Below are 13,594 nucleotides of genomic sequence, written 5' to 3' on the forward strand. Positions count from 1 at the left end.
GTCTTTCAGCTCTCTCTATTGGTTAAAAGGGGTAAGCCAGCGCCACACTTTAAAAATCTTTTTAAAAAAAAACCCACTGTTCTATTGGTCCCCCAACACGTCAATCACAACAGCAAGCCCCGCCCGTTTTTGTTCATAGAATCGGGGAGGTCATGAAACTGCACGGCTGTGTCCGCCATGTTGGCTCCAACCTCTCTATGGATAATTATACGATTCTGCGTGACTGTGGAGCCAAAATGGCACCAGATTCACCGCTCTTTTTATTATTGTAAACCGGAGCGCCTGCGAACTGAACAGAGAGCAAGGTCCGTGTTGTGTTTCGATAGGTGGGCGGAAGGGGTATTTAAAAATAAAAATAAATATATCGAAATATATTTAAAAAGGCTTATGAATACAGGAAGTCACGCGATATTTATTGATTAGAGCTAATACTATTATTATTATTATAATCCGGGTGGCGATTTTTCTTTTAGTTTTTTTAGAATCGCCAATAGCCTACTGTCTGTGCGTTTCCTTGTACGGTTTAACGCAAATTCACATATTTACTAATAACAGAGATAATTATAGACGTCACTACGTGTATTTTGTAGAGAAGTCGTTGTCGTGATTGGTCATTTTTTAAGTTGTCAGTTTCGAATCATTTCAAACGTCCGTGTGACATTTTCTCTCTTCTGGAAAAATAGATTTGTACAGATTGAACTTCTGCGTGTGTGTGCTGCTCAGCCAACATAAGAGACACTTCAAATGCTTTGCATGTGGCGAGACAGTATTAACAACTAATATCAATAGGTTAATATTGTGCAGGATTCTGATATGAATCATTAATGACAAATTAATTACTATTTGAATGAATAGCACGACCACATTACTGAGCGAAGGAAAGTTATAAAATACAATGCGGGCAACTAACTAAATACAATACGTAAAATAAATACTGCTTTATTATTATTATTATTATTATTATTATTATATTGCCGCTGTCGGGGTTTGAACCTTAGAACTCGTTTGATTTGGAAATTACGTCAATGATTGCACACACTAAACCAAACTGGTGGACCAGCATTAGCAGTATAAATTAAACACTGTTTTCGTATCCTTGTTTTGGCTATACTGTTTTAAAAATCGTTAATAAAAATGATCCGTTTGTCGGGTCGAGTGTGGAGCCGCGCCGAGTCGTGCTGTCAGTTCATGCCGATTGTGATCAACACGTTCCTGGTGCTGGCCATCACGGCCGAAGTGATGTATTTGGTTGTGGTGGAGGCGCCCCGGGACCCGGGAGAGAAGCACGGCGAGTGGAGCGCGGTGTGGAAAGCGACGCACATCGCCTCCCAGCTCTTCATGCTGGGCAACATCATGTGGAACGCAAGGCTGTTTCTGAAGAGGAGCCCCAGCATTCGGGGCGTGTTTCTCGAAGGAGCTGGATTCGGGCAAGGCTGGAAGTAAGTTAATAATTAAAAAAAACACCAACCTTCACACTTATATTTTATTTGGTAATATAATTTATTTTAGTGGCCGTTTTTTAAGCCTGGAACTCAAGATTTGCCTTCTAGAACCATGGTCGTGGAAGGGGGGGGGGGGGGGCGGAGTCACAGAGGAGACACAGCAGTTGGAATGCTGTGTCAGTGAGTGTTTCACGTTTCATGTGACACAAAATTTGTGTTTTATAAACTGATTTAAAGACGTTGACAAAAACTCCTAGTCCGGACTGTTCCCTCCGGCAAGATCCATTGCAAAGTTTATTTTCATTTTGAACAGCCATCTGGTATTAGACTAGACAGAAGAAAGTTCTCAGTTTGCTCGCCTTGCCTTCAGGAAGTCCGTTTAGCATTACTTTCTTGATCCTTCCACCTCAGAAGCTGGTTAGTCAGCAAAGAAGCCAGCGAAGGGGTGAGGATGATGTCGCTCTCCCTGTGACCCAGGAAGCGCAAGACGATCTGAAAGCAAGGTCTGCAAACAGAAGTTTCATCATCCTAGTTTAGTACCAGATATCGGGTTTTAAAATGAAAGGACACAGATTTCCAAACTGCACACTTGAGACTTACAGCAGTGTGCAAATATATTCAAACACCCCGTTGCGATTTGTCGTGCAGATGAAATCAAACCGCTGTGACTGAAAATTGTCTGATTTAATTGACCACTTTAATAGGCCACACATGCAATTCAATTAAAACAGTATGACAAAGGAACACGCAGCCCCAAATGGTAAAACGCGTGCGACTTTTTAGAAGTTGTTTAAGATGCCTAATTAAGATAACCCCCTCTCGCTGCAGGTACTGCTACAGCTGCGAGACTCACATCCCTCCCCGCTGCTCACACTGCTTCGACTGCAAGGCCTGTGTGCTTCGACGGGATCACCACTGCGTTTTCTTCGGCCAGTGCGTGGGCTTTCGAAATTACCGTTATTTCCTGAGCTGTCTGCTGTACATGAGCGCGGGGCTGCTGTACGCTGTGGTGCTCAACTCGGAGGTGTTCATGCTCATTCTTCAGGAGGGCCTCACCCTGCACAGCACCATGCTGCTGCTGATGCCCTGGATCATGCTGGTTATCGGTGAGACAGCCTTCTTGCTCGAAAGGGACAGTCAGTTTCTCCGTTCTGTTGGTCCCCGTGATCCAGTGGTTTGCAGTGCACAGGTCACGGTTCAAAACCTTTCTTTCTTTTCTGTTTTCCCGGTTTGCAAACGGTTGAATAATAATACTGGCTCTACGCGTGATGTGTATCGCCAGCATGTAAACCACGGGGTTCAGTCCTGAAATAATAATGCAAAGATCAACACACAACACAGACACGGTCACTTTACTTTACCGGTCTTTATCATAACCACAGCAGTGTGGAGTAGTGGTTAGGGCTCTGGACTCTTGACCGGAGGGTCGTGGGTTCAATCCCAGGTGGGGGACACTGCTGCTGTACCCTTGAGCAAGGTACTTTACCTAGATTGCTCCAGTAAAAAAACCCAACTGTATAAATGGGTAATTGTATGTAAAAATAATGCGATATCTTGTAACAATTGTAAGGATAAGGGTGTCTGCTAAGAAATAAATAATAAATAATAATAACCACATCAAAGGGACCGATTACATCGCCACACCCCCTGTTATACCCTTAGCCACGCCCCCTGCGATAGCTAGTTCAGTCACGTCCCTCCAGTCCATGACTGACACATCACGTACCGCATTAGGGTGATGACTCCGCCCCCTAGGATTCATTCGCTCTCTGTCACAGAACCCCCAGCCCTGTCAATCACAACAAGAAGTGACTTTTTTTTTTTTTGCACATCCCTACCAGTTATATTACTTACTGACCCTCTCTCTCTCTGTCTCTCTCTCTGTCTCTCTCTCTCCCCTCTGTCCCCCTCCTCTCTCTTTCTCTTTCTTTCTCCTTTCTCTCCCCCCTCTCTTTCTCTCTCTCTCCTCCCCTCCTCTCTCTGTCTCTCTCCTCTCTCCCCCTCCTCTCTCTCCCCCTCCTCTCTCCCCTCTCCCCTCCCCCCCTCCTCTCTCTCCCCCTCCTCTCTCCCCCTCTCCCCTCTCCCCCTCCTCTCTCTCCCCCTCTCCTCTCTCCCCCTCCTCTCTCTCGCTCTCTCTCTCTCTCTCCCCCTCCTCTCTCTCCCCTCCTCTCTCTCCCCCTCCTCTCTCTCCCTCTCCCCCTCTCCCCTCTCCCCCTCCTCTCTCTCGCTCTCTCTCTCTCTCTCTCCCCCTCCTCTCTCTCTCCCCTCCTCTCTCCCCCTCCTCTCTCTCCCTCTCCCCCTCTCCCCTCTCCCCCTCCTCTCTCTCGCTCTCTCTCTCTCTCTCTCTCCCCCTCCTCTCTCTCTCCCCTCCCCTCTCCCCCTCCTCTCTCTCGCTCTCTCTCTCTCTCTCTCTCCCCCTCCTCTCTCTCCCCTCCTCTCTCTCCCCCTCCTCTCTCTCCCTCTCCCCCTCTCTCCTCTCCCCCTCCTCTCTCTCGCTCTCTCTCTCTCTCTCTCCCCCTCCTCTCTCTCGCTCTCTCTCTCTCTCTCTCTCCCCCTCCTCTCTCTCTCCCCTCCCCTCTCCCCCTCCTCTCTCTCGCTCTCTCTCTCTCTCTCTCTCCCCCTCCTCTCTCTCCCCTCCTCTCTCTCCCCCTCCTCTCTCTCCCTCTCCCCCTCCTCTCTCCCCTCCTCTCTCTCCCCCTCCTCTCTCTCTCTCTCAGGTCAGGTGACCCCCCGTGCGTTCCTCTTCGCCTTCATCGCTGACACCTGCGTGGTGGGCTGCCTGTGTGTCTCTGCGTTCCTCCTCTTCCACGTGACTCTGATGCTCCGCGGGCAGACCACGCGGGAGTGGTACTCCAGCCGCCGGCCGTACAGCCTGGGCTGGCGCCGGAACGCGTGCGAGTGCCTGGGGCAGCGCTGGTACCTGGCCTGGCTGTGCCCGCTCATCCCCTCACCCCTGCCCGGCGACGGGATCCACTTCCAGGTCACTGCCCCCCTGGCTGAGACCCCCAGTACTGCAGCTCCGGGGCCCCCCAGAAACTAGCCCCCTTCAGCGGGGACCAGCCGCAGCTTCACTCCTAGAACTGTATTGTGAGCAACCCAGGCAAACGGCATGGAGGACTGTGGGGGTCAGTTTACTGATCTGAGCACTAGTGGATCTTAATATCATCAAGAAAAGAGACAGTGACAAAGAGTTCTGCTCGAAACGTCTGTCACTGATTTAATTTTCAAGTTCCAAATTCATCACCATGTTTGCTGTTGGCTACAATTACTTTAGACAAGTCTGTGATGCGAGAGGCAATCTGGTTATGCTGTGGGAATGCTATCCCAAACTTTAAGCTGAGGGAACACGAAGCCTCTTGTGCAGGAACAGCGGCTTGAAACCTGGAACCAGGAGACCTAGTTTGAGGTTCCTGTATCAAACCCCAAGTCTCCCCTGGAGTGCCGTGCAGTGGCCTGAAACCTGGTCTCCCGAAACCAAGTTCCAAGCCACACAGCGGCTCTGTGTTCCCAGCTTTAGTGTTTCCAAATTTAGCACCATCAAGTGTTTAATAGTTATGGATGATCTAACACCGCCAGCATTGAAATAATCAATATACTCAATCTGGCAGCTAAGACAAGCAGCTCAGTGCTGTCGGCCCTCTGTGTCGGTCTCTCCTCGCTCATTGAGTTTGGTGTTACGCACTCAGAACCATTGTGTAGCCGCTGTCAGATTGAAGACATCAGGTGGCCCTGGCGGGGTTATAAAAACAAAGTGTTTATTGTGCTGCCTCTCAAGACCCAAACTTCTAGTCCTTGTGAAAATCCTCTTCTGTAGTCTGCGATGGGGAGAAGAGGAGAGAGAGTCAGCTAATATAATATATGTATATATATATATATATGTATTGACTACCCCGCACCTTTTAATTATCTCTACAATCACTTGTTGGTTCTTTTGCAGTTACTACATTTGAAAGTGTATCTCGTGGTCTGCCACTTTGGAATCAAATCTGCTTTTCCTGGCAGTACACTGCTGTGCACTAGATGGCGCTGGTGCTTACTAATGGAGCTTTGGCTGATCTAGCCTGTGGTACAGATGTCTATGGCAGACAATTAGAACTGGAGAGAAGCTCCTGAACTCTTAGCACAGACTTATCAAACATGTAAAGAGAAAAAAGCAATCGGATTCTCACTAAGACCCACTCGGAATGATTGCAAACATGAGGAAAAGGTAAAGGGACAGTGAGACCAGTGTGCGCACACACACCCACACACACACACACTAACACACACACCGAGACACACACACACACACACACACACACACACACACCGAGACACACACACACACACACACACGAGACACACACACACACACACACAGACACACACACACACACACACACACACACACACACTAACACACACACACACACACACTCACAGACACACACACGAGACACACACACACACACACACTAACACACACACACACACACACACACAGAGACACACACACTAACACACACACACACACACACACTAACACACACACACACACTAACACACATAGACACACACTCACACACAGAGACACACACACACACTAACACACACACACACACACACGAGACACACAGAGACACACACTCACACACACACACACACACAGAGTCACACACACACAGAGACACACACACTAACACACACACACACACACAGACACGCACACAGACACACACACACAGAGTCACACACAGTGACACACACACACACAGTCACACCCACTGACACACACACACACACAGAGTCACACACACAGAGTCACACACACTGACACACAGACACACACACACACAGAGTCACACACACACACACACAGACACACAGAGACACACACACACACACTAACACACACACACATACACACACTGACGCACAGAGACACACACACAGACACACATACACACACAGAGACACGCACACACAGACACGCACAGAGGTACACACTAACACACACACAGACACACACACAGAGTCGAACACACTGACACACAGACACACACACACACACACACACACTAACACACAGAGACACATACACACACAGAGACAGACACACACAGAGACACACACACACACACAGAGGTCCTCACAGTCATGTAATAATTGCTGAGCACCTGAAGGGTTACAGATATTTGTTTACAGATTGAGAGTTTATCGGATTGCTCTCTGAAACGTCTATAGGAGGGGAGGGGGGGGGGGTGGTGCAGAATCAAGGCAGTTATCGTGGTCACTGTGTGGAGTGTGACAGGCAGAAGGCAACTTGTTTTTGCACTGAGTGGTTTACAAGTGACAGATCTCATTCCCAAGAGTTAAACAAAGTCTCGTTTCAGGTCGTCAATACGGGTTTTCCTGCAGATGACTGAATCCATAAAAGACTGTACTTTTCTAGTTGTCTTAAGAAGCAACTACATTATCTTAATCAACTCCTGCTTTGTAGTCTATTCACCAAACACACACAAACACATATATATATATTTTGGAGGGAGCAATGCTTTCGTATGCATTTAAAACTGTGCAGTACTTGTGCCAACTTAAAGTTTCTTTCTAATATATTCAATTGTGCGTTTCATTATTTCCATGTGAGGTGCTAGTTTAATGAAGACTTGTTTTCATAGCTAATGTGTTTGAGTCTTTATTTCTACCCTACTGTGAAGCTAAGAGGGGTACAAACCGCATCACAGACCCTAATCAGCAGTAATCATGGGCTACGCAACGTTACGCAAGATAAGATAGTCTTGTCGGGCGCTGTACAGAGTTAATGAAAAGATTATGAATGCAAACCTCTGATTCTGAGTGCAGCTGTGCAAAGCATGCTGTTATCTGGCTGCTGTCAGGGACAGAATGTTTTATTGCCTGAGAAAGAATCAATAGAACTGACCTCACCTGACCTTGTGCGAAGCAGGAGTTGTCTGGTGAACATGTTGCTGACACACAGAGGTAAGCCAGCACTAAGCTTTGCAAAGGGGTGTAGAGACTGTATGAAACTGCAGCACTTGGAGGTGCATTGGAGAAGCCTCAAGATCCTCCAGGAACACACACCAGCGCGGTGTCCGATTCTTCCACGAACTGGTAGCTTATAGTCATTTAGCAGACGCTTTTATCCAAAGCGACTTACAGAGACTAGAGGGTGAACTACGCATCATCAACAACTGCTGCTGCTGCTGCTGCAGAGTCACTTCCAATAGGAGCTTGTTTGTTTTACGTCTCATCCGAAGGACGGAGCGCAAGGAGGTTCAGTGACTTGCTCAGGGTCACACACACACACACACACAGTGAGTCGGTGGCTGAGCCGGGATTTGAACCTCCTGATTAGATAAGAAGCCCCTTTCTGCAACCACTGGCTCACCAAGCCTCCTTTAAACAACGTGTGTAACTTCTAATGCATTCAAGGAAAGGAAACTTGTTATATGTGGACACAGCGCTGTGATTGTGAGACTCTTTCTAGAATCTCAGTACCTCGAAGGAGGAGTCGATGATCTTCTCCAGCGTGGCTGCCTGCGCTCTGAACGAGTGATGATGCTTCTCAATCTCAAGCAGCAGCTGGAAATATCTGAACATGAGTTGAGCTTCCCTGAGAGAGAGAGAGAGCGAGAGAGGGGAGGAGAACAGAGCTATGAGAACGAGAGGAGGCCATTCACACTGTAACCCACAGGAGTACAATAAAGCCCTTGCTTACTTCTCAGGGTACTTCCTCTGACTGTAGTTTTCTTTAATGATGTTCTTCAGAAACGTTTCGTCGTCCTGTTCGGTTTCCATCTGGCTGTCTAAAGGGGCACAGACAAGGCAGTCTGTCACACAGCTTGCAATGAATGAACAGCTCAGTGCATTCAATTGAATGGAGAGGCCGAGGGTCGGACGCGAACCGCAAACTATACGTTTCAAAGATGAACGTCTTACCATTCAGCTAAAGACTCTGTAGTCAAGAGGTAAGTATGGGTCTGATGCTGATGTCAGTATTTATTAACTCAACAGCCGCTAGGAGGAGATCGACTACAAGCTTCAGCTCCACAATGATTAGGAGAGGAGTGAAACCGGTTCTTCAAATCCACAAGGTCCACAGTAGCCAAACAATGGCTACAGGTGTATAATGTTCATGGATTTGATGCAAATGTCTTTCTGTACATTTGTGTCATTATTTTGCATACATCTGGAAAAAGTCTTAACAAAGGGTGATGAAATTTGGCCTGAACATTATTTAACGCAATCAGATTGTGGGGACATATGGAGGTGTCTCTCTGTCCGTCCACACTAGTAGCTAATCAATGTCTTAAAGGATCCCAGTGATTCAGCGTCAACAACATGGCTAGGTAGCCCATGCCACACCCTCACCACTCTCTGTGTCAGGAAGTGTCACTTACCCTCATAGACTTCCTGGATGACAAAGCAAGCAAACTGAGAACTTAGTGCAGCACCAGATGTCTGTTTTAAAATACATTTGCTAGAACACGTGTTTCTTTCAAAACTGCACATTTTGAGACCTGTGTAGCCAAGTGCATAACCATTAATGGGATTATTTTGTTAGCTATAGTTATTATAACGAACATTAAGTTGAATTAATAAGACACTGCTTACCCCTTCTCTTAGGAGAACCCATGTCATCCTCAAAGTCGAATTTGGCAGTAGACTGGAAGATTTTAAAAAGCTGTGTTAATAAAATGCATGCCCACCTGCAAGAATTCAAAAGTAGTTCACTCTCAATAGAAGCTTCTTAACCCAGTCTTAAAGTCTTCCAGACCCCCCCTGCAGTGTTTACAAGACACGCATTGCGTTACCTTTGCTGTGTCCAGCATTTTTTTCCCCCAACATAATCCTGATTGCTTTGATTTTTCTTTTATTCACGCATCATACTTTTATTCGGGAACGTTCGTCAGGAGAAGGAGATATTTTTTTCCTCTGCACATCGCAGTGCGTCCGGATCACGCTCCCTCCTGCAACAATGCTGGTGATGAAGTGAGTGCCGCATTGTGATAACCAGCAGTGTTGCAGGAGGGAGCGTTATTTGGATACACTGCGATCCTTGGAAGATATTCTCTTTCCCCTGGCGAGCGCCCACATTGAGAAATTTATAACCAATGATTGTGATTAAAAATTGTATCGGCAACGTGATACAAAATCTAACGCTGTGGTACGGACAGCTCAGGACACTGCGAAGGTAATGCATTTCTTGCAGCGTTCTGTCCAGCTGTAGCATCACCTTAAGTTTCTTCCTTGCCACTCGTTTCTTGATGGTGAGCTGGAAGTTATCGACCAACACTGCGATAAACAAGCTGAAAAGCAAAACCGGAGATCAGAAGGGCTTCCACACAGGGAGATGGTTTGATACAGCGACCTCAAACTGGGTCTCCTGGAACCAGGTTTCAAGCCGCTGTTCCTGCACAAGAGGCCTCGTGTTCCCTCAAGTCTGTCTGAAGTAATTACAGCTAACAGCAGTTCTCCACCGTGCACATCCATTCATTAGACAGGTCGCAAATGTGTAGTTTTGAAAGAAACACGTGTTTTACAAAATGTAAAAACATTTGGAACTACAGTCGGTTAAAGTGATCTCCGTTTGTAAGCCATGCTTTTAGATTGTCTTGCACTTCCTGTGTGCACTTACTTGAGGAAGGTGAAATACTCCACCACAATGTAAAGAGCCAGGAAGATAATGATGAACCAGGATCCTGGAAGAGTGAAGGGAGACGGCACTGTCAGAACCAGCCTTCTCAACACTGAACATTTCCACTACATAGTTACAGTGTTTACAAGACTTTGCCTTCGCTGTATCCCATGCTGTCATCCCAACAGCTCTGAATTTACAGCATGTACAGTTTCATATTTAACAAAGTACATGTTGACTATATTAGCTAACTTACAGGTGTCGCAGGGCAGCACAGGCTGGCTCACCTCTTTCCCTGCTGGTGGTGTAGATGTAGGACCAGTCGTCCAGGGTGAGGAGCTGGAAGAGTGTGAAGATGGTGTTGAACATGGTGCCGAAGCGATCCGGGTCCGACTGGTAGAACATCTCCCGGAATATCACAGCGAACATGACTGAGGACCGGAGCTAAGGAGCACAGCCTGCCAGCTCTGACTCACAAGAAAAATCCTACTCTAAAGAAAATATTACATGCAGACAAATGTATATATTATACTGTAAAAACATGGTAGATAAAAGGGTTCAATATTGAGTCACTTTCTTTATAGACCTGCACAACAAGCACTGAGAGATTATCAAGCAACTTTTTTCATATTTGTGGGCCTAATAATGATGATTATTAATCTACTGCATAATTTAAGTACCTTTGCTCTGCTTATGCATCACAGTGCATTAAAAAGCTAGTCAAGAATACTATAATATATTTCTGCAAAGGTAGTTTTAAAAAACTGCAATTAGCTAGCTTAACTACACACCAACTTTTAGGAATAGCATCTAATCATGTAAATAGACCCAAACGGGACACTGCAAACGGAACAAGAAAACTGATAACATCCTGCAGCACCGCATGTCAGTTTTAAAATAAAAACGCAATGCAATAACATGCATTTCTTTCAAAGCTGGACACTTGAGATCTAACCGAGGGAGTGACTGCATGTGCACAGAGAACAGGAATACCCAAGACTGTCTGCATGGTTCTGCAGCATGACCCAGTGCAGTGAGCTGCTGGTAGTGTCTTGGATACAGAGAAAGGTGAACATGAGCACAATGATGGCTCCCATTGACTGGAGGGACTGCATGCAGGTGGACATGATAGCCTGGAGGTTCTGGAGGAAACTGAGGAGAGAGAGAGAGAGAGAGAGAGAGAGAGAGAGAGAGAGAGAGAGAGAGAGAGAGGGAGGGAGAGAGAGAGAGAGAGAGAGAGAGAGAGAGAGAGAGAGAGAGAGAGAGAGAGAGGTGTGACTGCTGGAATCATTTCTATCACCTTTTTTGAAAAACGTGTGGTTAGGTCACATTGCCAAAAGTCTTGGGAGGTTTAGGTTATACAATGTTCTAGTTAGACCCCACCTGGAATACTGTGTCCAGTTCTGGTCACTACAAAATCATCACTGAACTGGAGACGGTACAAAGAACCAGGCTGATCCCAGGACTCAATGAGCTATGAGGACAGGTTCAAATAATGAACTGGCTACTGGAAGCATGGATTAAAATGCATGGATTATCCTACTCAATTAGATTGTCCTGTTAAATTAGACTTCCTCACTAGGGGCAAATATTCAAAATCTTGCTGCCCCAACTGGTCATGCTTTAAAGCTGTTCAACAGGACGAGATCTTCGTCTGCAGGGATATGCACTCCCCCCCTCACCGGATAGTCCTGAGCACTCGGAACGCCCGGATGGCCCGGATTCCCTTGAAGACTCGGAGAATCCGGAATACCGAGGAGGCATTTCCACTGAAACTGCCCGAGGACTCGATCAGAGGAAGAATAAAGTCGATGAGACTCATGAAAACAATGACAAAGTCTGCAGAGAGAGACAGACAAGGATCAGGGCAAAACCTGCTAGAATCAAGATTATTATTATGAATGAGTCATTCAGCAGACGCTTTTATCCAAAGCGACTTACAGAGACTAGGGGGTGAGCTATGCTTCGTCAACAACTGCTGCTTCCAATAGGACCTTGTTTGTTTTTACGCCTCATCCGAAGGACGGAGCGCAAGGAGGTTCAGTGACTTGCTCAGGGTCACACACAGGGAGTCAGTGGCTGAGCCGGGATTAAAAACGAGGACCCCCTGGCATCAAGCCCTTTTCTTTAACCACTGGACCACCAAGCCTCCTGGCATACATAAGAACACAAGAGAATCTACGAACGAGATGAGGCCATTCTTAATAAAACTTAATAAAACGATTTTTTTCAATGTCTTCAGTGTTGAAGTGAGTTTTGATTCACATGCTTGTATCCCTGGCTGCTGTGGACTCCACCCCCGATGGATGACGTGTGAAGGATCTCTCAATGGTCCTGTTAAGAGCAATGTGTGCAGCTCCTATCAGACACTAACCTTGCGTTTCTTCTAATCAAAGCACTTGAAGACATTGAAAAAGACTTCTAGTCGCTTGTCATTGCTTAATGTTGTTGAAGCTGACACCCTGGGATCCTTCAAGAAGCTGCTTGATGAGATTCTGGGATCAATAAGCTACTAACAACCAAACAAGCAAGATGGGCCGAATGGTCTCCTCTCGTTTGTAAACTTTCTTATGTTCTTATGTTCTTATGTCCGATTCCTCGCAGCTGATTGATCTCAATGTCAGGTTGGGTTTCTTACCCAGATCATTCCATGCATTCTTGAAGAACTTTTTCCTCAACACAGCGACCTTGAGAACAAACTCCAACAGGTAGACTGCGAGGAAGCTAGCGTCCATGACTGAGAAGAACCAGCCTGGGCAGGGAGAGATGAGAGAGGAGAGAGAGGAGAAAGGAGAGAGAGAGGAGAGAGGAGAGAGGAGAGAGGAGAGAGAGAGGAGAGAGGAGAGAGGAGAGAAGAGAGAGGAGGGAGAGGAGGGAGAGGAGGGAGAGGAGAGAGGAGAGAGAGGAGATAGAGAGAGAGAGGAGGGAGAGGAGAGAGGAGAGAGGGAGAGGAGAGAGGAGAGAGGAGAGAAGAGAGAGGAGAGATTTCATCTTGTATAAAACAGTATAGTATAGTTTATAAAATACAAGCAAGAAGGAACCAAAATATATTGCTAGTGTTGACATGAGAAAAGAAAGAGTCTCCAAGCGATGGTGCTTTCACGTGGAAAGCCAGGCTGGACCACTTAAATACCCCAAGCGCTCTTGTGGGTGTATCATGTCACCAGAACCCCTTGATGGAATTAAGCCTTATTTTTGCACAGTAAAAGGGAAGCCTCACTGAGGGGCTTTAAGGTAATATGGAAATGTTTGCCTTTTGTTTCTAGTCCTTACCTCCCCGTACTGCCACAATGTCGAAGGTCTGAGCCACCAGCGTGCCAGTGTTGAGCACCACGATGCCCAGGATGAAGTTATCGAAGTAGCGGGAGTTTGTGAAGAGGCCAATGATGTGGTACAGAGTCCGGCACCGACCAATCAGAGTCTCCAGCCAGCGATTCAGCCAGCGGTACTTGTAGTTCGGGGGGCGGGACTTCCTGCGGGAACCTGAACCACAGAACAACCTCAAAGTAGAACA

General features: G+C 46.7%; 1 protein-coding gene and 1 long non-coding RNA gene across 2 annotated transcripts; one reads left to right on the top strand and one right to left on the bottom strand.

Moving 5' to 3' along the window:
• Positions 1 to 253: 253 nt before the first annotated feature.
• Positions 254 to 7,098, top strand: LOC117962620 (probable palmitoyltransferase ZDHHC24). Its single transcript, XM_059012097.1, has 3 exons — positions 254 to 1,439; positions 2,271 to 2,548; positions 4,160 to 7,098. Exons 1-3 carry the CDS (start codon positions 1,135 to 1,137, stop codon positions 4,480 to 4,482), a joined length of 906 nt encoding a protein of 301 aa, XP_058868080.1. The 5' UTR covers positions 254 to 1,134; the 3' UTR covers positions 4,483 to 7,098.
• A 1,077-nt stretch (positions 7,099 to 8,175) lies between these two features.
• LOC117967841 (uncharacterized) lies at positions 8,176 to 9,822 on the bottom strand. Its single transcript, XR_009311540.1, has 3 exons — positions 9,679 to 9,822; positions 9,057 to 9,108; positions 8,176 to 8,248 (listed from the first exon to the last, which is right to left on the bottom strand). It is a non-coding gene; the product is annotated as an uncharacterized LOC117967841 (long non-coding RNA).
• Positions 9,823 to 13,594: the final 3,772 nt, after the last annotated feature.

This window comes from Acipenser ruthenus, chromosome 43 (genome assembly GCF_902713425.1).
Source record: "Acipenser ruthenus chromosome 43, fAciRut3.2 maternal haplotype, whole genome shotgun sequence".
In the NCBI taxonomy this organism is placed as follows: Eukaryota; Metazoa; Chordata; class Actinopteri; order Acipenseriformes; family Acipenseridae; genus Acipenser; species Acipenser ruthenus.